Raw genomic sequence first — 6,140 nt, forward strand, 5'->3', positions numbered from 1 at the left:
AAGCCATTAACAATGACACACTGTGTCACCTCGTCAAGGAATAAAATACACGACAATGCGCGCGTGGACACGCACGTCATCGCGGATCCGATCACGTCGTCCTCCATGCGATAGTAAAAGTCGAGCAACTATTTTCGAAAATTCGAAAATAGTTTCCAACCTGTCGACAACGAACGATGTAGACAAGATTCGAATGTAATTCTTTTTATATTTCATCGAAATATAAAAAGAATAGGATGAAGGAAGAAAAGAGAAAAGAGAAAAGACGAGGATCGTTGGCCAATTTTTATTTAATAAATACGAGATAAATACGGAGATTTCGATGCTTGCATGTTATAGGCAAAGTAAACTGGAGATTTTAATGCTTAACGTAACAAGGATGATCGTGAAAATCGTATTTGAAACGTGTTTTATTCCAAATTATTTTATATATTGGTTTCGAAAAGAATTCATTTAATTGAGATGATATTTTCGTAACAAGGATGATCGTGAAAATCGTATCTGAAACGTGTTTTATTCCAAATTATTTTATATATTGGTTTCGAAAATATATATAAAAGAATTAATTGAGACGATATTTTCGAGAAAGTGGGGATACTTTCTTGATTTTGTTCTTCCGAGAAAATAATTGTAATATAATTTCTATGGAAATATTATTCAGAAACATTCCACTCGGTGAGAAACTTGCGGCCAGCAACGCAACGCGTTTGTCTCTCTCTCCCGTTATCAAAGCGTTGGCGACAAGCTCGCAGTTCCGTTCAGGTCAGCACGCGAACAATGCGCGAGATGTGGTCTTTGAACCGTGCACAACTGTCGCAACCGTTGCACCCTACTCTCTTGGAGGAAAGAAGGAAGGAAAGAAAGAAAGAAAGAGAGAGAGAGGAAAAAGAAGGCAGAGAACCGAATGCGCGGATTGTGACAATACATTCGTATAGGTGGGTGTAATGGCGACCGACCATCGAAGGAATTCGTTTCGTCCACTTGCTGTAGGCACCGATGATAAATCGCTCGTGGAGGACACGGGAGAGTGAAATGAAACACGCTGTCGCCGCGTGTTATGCAGATGAAGAGGATATAACAGAGAGATATTGTTGAGTTTCCCTTTTCTTTTTGTCTCTCGTTCATTCGAAATTGGAGTATTGTTGGAAAAATAGGAAAAAGACGATATGGATGATAATTTGATTAATTAGATTTATATACATCGTCGAAGGAAATTTTAAGGAGTAAAATTTAGAATTTTATTATTAAAGATATTCAAAGAGTGTTAAAAATTGATAAAGAGAAATAACAGAGAGATATTGTTGAGTTTTCCTTTTCTTTTTGTCTCTCGTTCATTCGAAATTGGAGTATTGTTGGAAAAATAGGAAAAAGACGATGATGGATGATAATTTGGTTAATTAGATTTATATACGTCGTCGAAGGAAATTTTAAGGAGTAAAATTTAGAATTTTATTATTAAAGATATTCAAAGAGTGTTAAAAATTGTGATGAAAATTAAAAGATAATTATGAATTATCGTCACATTGATATTTTGCATCATTCTTGCATTCTTCTTCTTCTTACGTGTAGTAGTCTATGAACGAATGAATGAACGTGTAAAATTATATACAATTTTTTTGTTTTAAATTGTGATGAAAATTTAAAAGATGTTGAAGATAGTTGGAATTATAATTATGGATTATCGTCACATTAATATTTTGCATCATTCTTACATCATTTTTTTTCTTAGTAGACTATTCATGGACGAACGTGTAAGATTAAAATAATATAATTTTTTCGTTTTAAATTGTGATGAAAATTTAAAAGATGTTGAAAATAGTTTGATAATTATGGATTATCGTCACATTGATATTTTGCATCATTCTTGAATTTGCAATAAATAATGTTATCACGTGTCTTACACGTGTAGTAGTCTATTTCGTTTCTATTTCTTTTTCGTTTTAAATTGTGATGAAAATTTAAAAGACGTTGAAGATAGTTGGAATTATAATTATGGATTATCGTCACGTTGATATTTTGCATCATTCTTTCATCATTCTTCTTCTTATGTGTAATAGACTATTCAATGGACGAACGTATAAGATTATAATACAATTTTTTCGTTTTAAATTGTGATGAAAATTTGAAGATAGTTGAATAATTATGAATTATCGTCACATTGATATTTTGCATCATTCTTGCGTCATTCTTCTTGAATTTGCAATAAATGATGTTATCACGTGTCTGACACGTGTAATAATCTATCGAATGAACAAACGTCTGTAAAATTATAATACAATTTTTTCGTTTTAAATTTCTTCCTCGCTTATTACATACATTTTTCTTTCCTTTTTCCCTTCTTTTCATCGTGGTTGAAGTTTCTGGTAAAACGTTTCCTTTGATCAATAATATCATAATAATTTCCTGTGAGTGAATATTTCATGCATTTTTTATTGCATCGATATGCCATTTCGCATATTTTTATACACTTATGAATTTCTTATGATCGGCTTTCTTATAAACGCTGTTATAATAATATAATTTCGAAGATAATTCAGTTTTATTTTCTGTACGAAGAACAGCCGACTTTATTAACGCTTCATTCATTCGTAATTTATAAATTTCACGTGTAAAATATTTGACGGAAGCACGGAATAATAACCGTAATAAAATTAATGCGGATAAGTGTCGTGCTCGACACTGAAGCCGAGATAAAACGGATTTGACAGATTTATGAAAAACTCGAGGCCTTCGGATTCCATTTAGGGCTGTTCGAGGTTCTACGCGTCCAAACTGGTCGTGCTCAGCTTGTAATAACTTGTAATAACTTATTTTGCCGAGCATCCGATAAATTATTAACCCTTGGATCGATATCGACAGGTTTAATAGTTTTCTCCTTCTTCACAACTTTTCAACAATCCATCCATAAATTTTTGCAATTCGTTTTCTCCAAAAACGAATACTTACTTGAAATTTTTCCATCCTTACATTTTATTTAACAAAAGGAAGAAGAATCAACGAAAAAAATATTGGATAAATACTTGCAATATTTTTAATAATTCAATATATATAACATAACAAATTATACATCATTATACACAATCCATAATCTACACCTCTCTCTTTCCCCAAATTCGTCAAACAATTACGTTCCATTATTTCGCAGAATTGCTTACGCAAAATCGGATAATCAAACAACGTCGTCAACAACTTAAACATAATCTCCACGATTGTATAAAAAAAAAAAAAAGATCTTCCTCTCGAAATTCCACGATCATTTCATATTATAACTCGTTCATCACCAATGTGCGTTCTGGTAAGGGGCGATATGGGCGATTTTCGAAATCTGTTCCGCGTGGGCCGCCAGGTGCGCTGCCTTCGCGTGCGCGACTTCCGGCGTGTCGACCACTCTCCCGTCGTGCGCCAACGGCGCCGGGGGTCCGTAATACAAGCTCTGGCCGGCCACGTAACCGCCGTTCCCTTCGTATTTCCCTTCGTAATCGTCGTAAGCGGTCGCTGAGGGAGATGCCTTGGCGGCTTCCGCCGCGTGGGTTGCCAGGTGGACCGCTTTCGCGTGCGCCACTTCCGGCGTGTCAATCACTCTCCCGTCGTGAGCCAGCGGCGCTGGTGGGCCGTGATACGGCGCCACGTACGGCGCGACGTAGCCAGCCGCTGCGCCCGACGCTGCGAGCACCAGGCACGAGAGCGCGAGCTGAAAACGAGTAATTTTTCTTTTTTATGCAACAAATACTTTGACTTCTATCGATTTTTCTCAGTCTTCATTCCTTTTCTCTTAAAAATTATTGAATATTATTCGAATTATAGTCGGACAAACTTAACCATCCCTTGAAAATTATTGAATATTATTCGAATTATAGTCGGATAAATTTAACCACCCCTTGAAAATTATTGAATATTATTCGAATTATAGTCGGACAAATTTAACCATTCCTTGAAGATTATTGAATATTATTTGAATTAATCGACTATGGACAATTTATGCTCGATTAAGTTATGCAACAAATACTTTGATTTTAATCAATTTTTCTCAATCTCCACTCCTTTTCTCTTTAACCACTCCTTGAAAATTATTGAATATTATTTGAATTATAGTCAGACAAATTTAACCATCTTTTAAAAATTATTGAATATTATTCGAATTATAGTCAGACAAACTTAACCATTCCTTGAAAATTATTGAATATTATTCGAATTATAGTCAGACAAACTTAACGATTCCTTGAAAATTATTGAATATTATTCGAATTATAGTCAGACAAATTTAACTATCCCTTGAAAATTATTGAATATTATTCGAATTATAGTTAGACAAACTTAACCACCCCTTGAAAATTATTGAATATTATTCGAATTATAGTCAAACAAACTTAACCATCCCTTGAAAATTATTGAATATTATTCGAATTATAGTCAAACAAACTTAACCATCCCTTGAAAATTATTGAATATTATTCGAATTATAGTCAAAGTTAACCACCCCTTGAAAATTATTGAATATTATTCGAATTATAGTCAGACAAACAACCATTCCTTGAAAATTATTGAATATTATTCGAATTATAATCAAACAAACTTAACCATCCCTTGAAAATTATTGAATATTATTCGAATTATAGTCAAAGTTAACCACCTCTTGAAAATTATTGAATATTATTCGAATTATTGAATATTATTCGAATTATAGTCAGACAAACAACCATTCCTTGAAAATTATTGAATATTATTCGAATTATAGTCAGACAAATTTACCCACTCCTTGAAAATTATTGAATATTATTCGAATTATAGTCAAACAAACAACCACTCCTTGAAAATTATTGAATATTATTCGAATTATAGTCAGACAAACAACCACTCCTTGAAAATTATTGAATATTATTCAAATTATAGTCAGACTTAACTACTCCTTGAAAATTATTGAATATTATTCGAATTATAGTCAGATAAACTTAACCACAATTGGAAAGTTATTGAATTATTCGAATTATAGTCAGATAAACTTAACCATCTCTTGAAATATTGAATATTATTCGAATTATAATCGGACAAATTATGCTCGATTAAGTTATGTAACAAATACTTTGACTTTGATCGATTTTTCTCAATCTCCACTCCTTTTCTCTTCCATTGAAATATTGAATATTATTTGAATTATAGTCAGAAAAATTATGCTCGATTAAGAAGTTATGCAACAAATACTTTGACTTCTATCGATTTTTCTCAATCTTCATTCCTTTTCTCTTTAACCACCCCTTGAAAATTATTAAATATAATATTATTCGACTATGGACAAACTAGATTAAGTTATACAACTTTGACTTCCCATCGATCGATTTTTCTCAATCTCCATTCCTCTTCCATTGAAATATTGACTATTATTCGAATTATAATAGAACAAACTTAACCACCCCTTGAAAATTATTGAATATTATTCGAATTAGTCGGACAAATTATGTTATATCGATTAAGTAAAGCTATACTACTTCTAGAGAACCAGATGAAGAGAAATGGATGAGGAGAATCTCGTCGATGGGTCGTTTACTCACGAGGAGGAGGTGTCTCGTGTTAGCCATGATCCACGAACGACCTGATGCTTTTCTGCCGGCCGAACGGGCCGCGATACACCTTATATAGTCGTGGAACAATTACTAGCGCCCACCTGGTGCGAACAAACGAACGGTGCGAACGTGTACGTGAAATATTACACGCGCGTTCCGCTTGATTTTCACATAATAAGGGGTGGGGGGAGAGGCGTTTCTGTTTGGCAACGCGGGAAAAGGGAGTAGAGGGAGGGAGCATAGAGAAACGAGATGCTGATAGACGAAATGGGTGGAATGTTTGCTGCGCCAATCCGCGATGAAGAGAAGATGAGAGGTTTGAAGGGATGTTTTCCTTGATGATGCTTTCCTGAAATCCATTTCTTTTTCATGGATAATAAAAGAGATCCAGAGATCCTGGAAGGCTCGATGCAAATTCCATCACGCCTCGCTACGAATATGAAATTCTTAATAATAAGAGCAATTACACTTTGCGAAACAATGACAGGCAGAGCTGGAACAATCATTTCTAACGAGCGTCCACGTCCTAATTGGGACAAGTTCATTTACTACTATCATTTCCAACGATATTATTCCACATAG

At 34.0% G+C, this 6,140-nt stretch overlaps 1 protein-coding gene across 1 annotated transcript; it reads right to left on the reverse strand.

Annotated features, from left to right (window-relative positions):
- Nucleotides 1-3,006: 3,006 nt before the first annotated feature.
- On the reverse strand, nucleotides 3,007-5,681 carry LOC113218932 (pupal cuticle protein). Its single transcript, XM_026442215.1, has 2 exons — nucleotides 5,547-5,681; nucleotides 3,007-3,691 (listed from the first exon to the last, which is right to left on the reverse strand). The coding sequence occupies exons 1-2, from the start codon at nucleotides 5,571-5,573 to the stop codon at nucleotides 3,278-3,280; spliced, it is 441 nt and encodes a 146-aa protein (XP_026298000.1). The 5' UTR covers nucleotides 5,574-5,681; the 3' UTR covers nucleotides 3,007-3,277.
- Nucleotides 5,682-6,140: the final 459 nt, after the last annotated feature.

This window comes from Apis mellifera, linkage group LG8, assembly GCF_003254395.2.
Source record: "Apis mellifera strain DH4 linkage group LG8, Amel_HAv3.1, whole genome shotgun sequence".
Taxonomy (NCBI): Eukaryota; Metazoa; Arthropoda; class Insecta; order Hymenoptera; family Apidae; genus Apis; species Apis mellifera.

Excerpts from the sequence above, each read along its gene's own strand:
- LOC113218932 (XM_026442215.1), bottom strand. The coding sequence starts at position 5,573 with ATGGCTAACACGAGACACCTCCTCCTC. Across the intron at positions 3,692-5,546 it reads ACACGAGACACCTCCTCCTC|CTCGCGCTCTCGTGCCTGGT; the intron begins GTGAGTAAACGA and ends ACTCGTTTTCAG.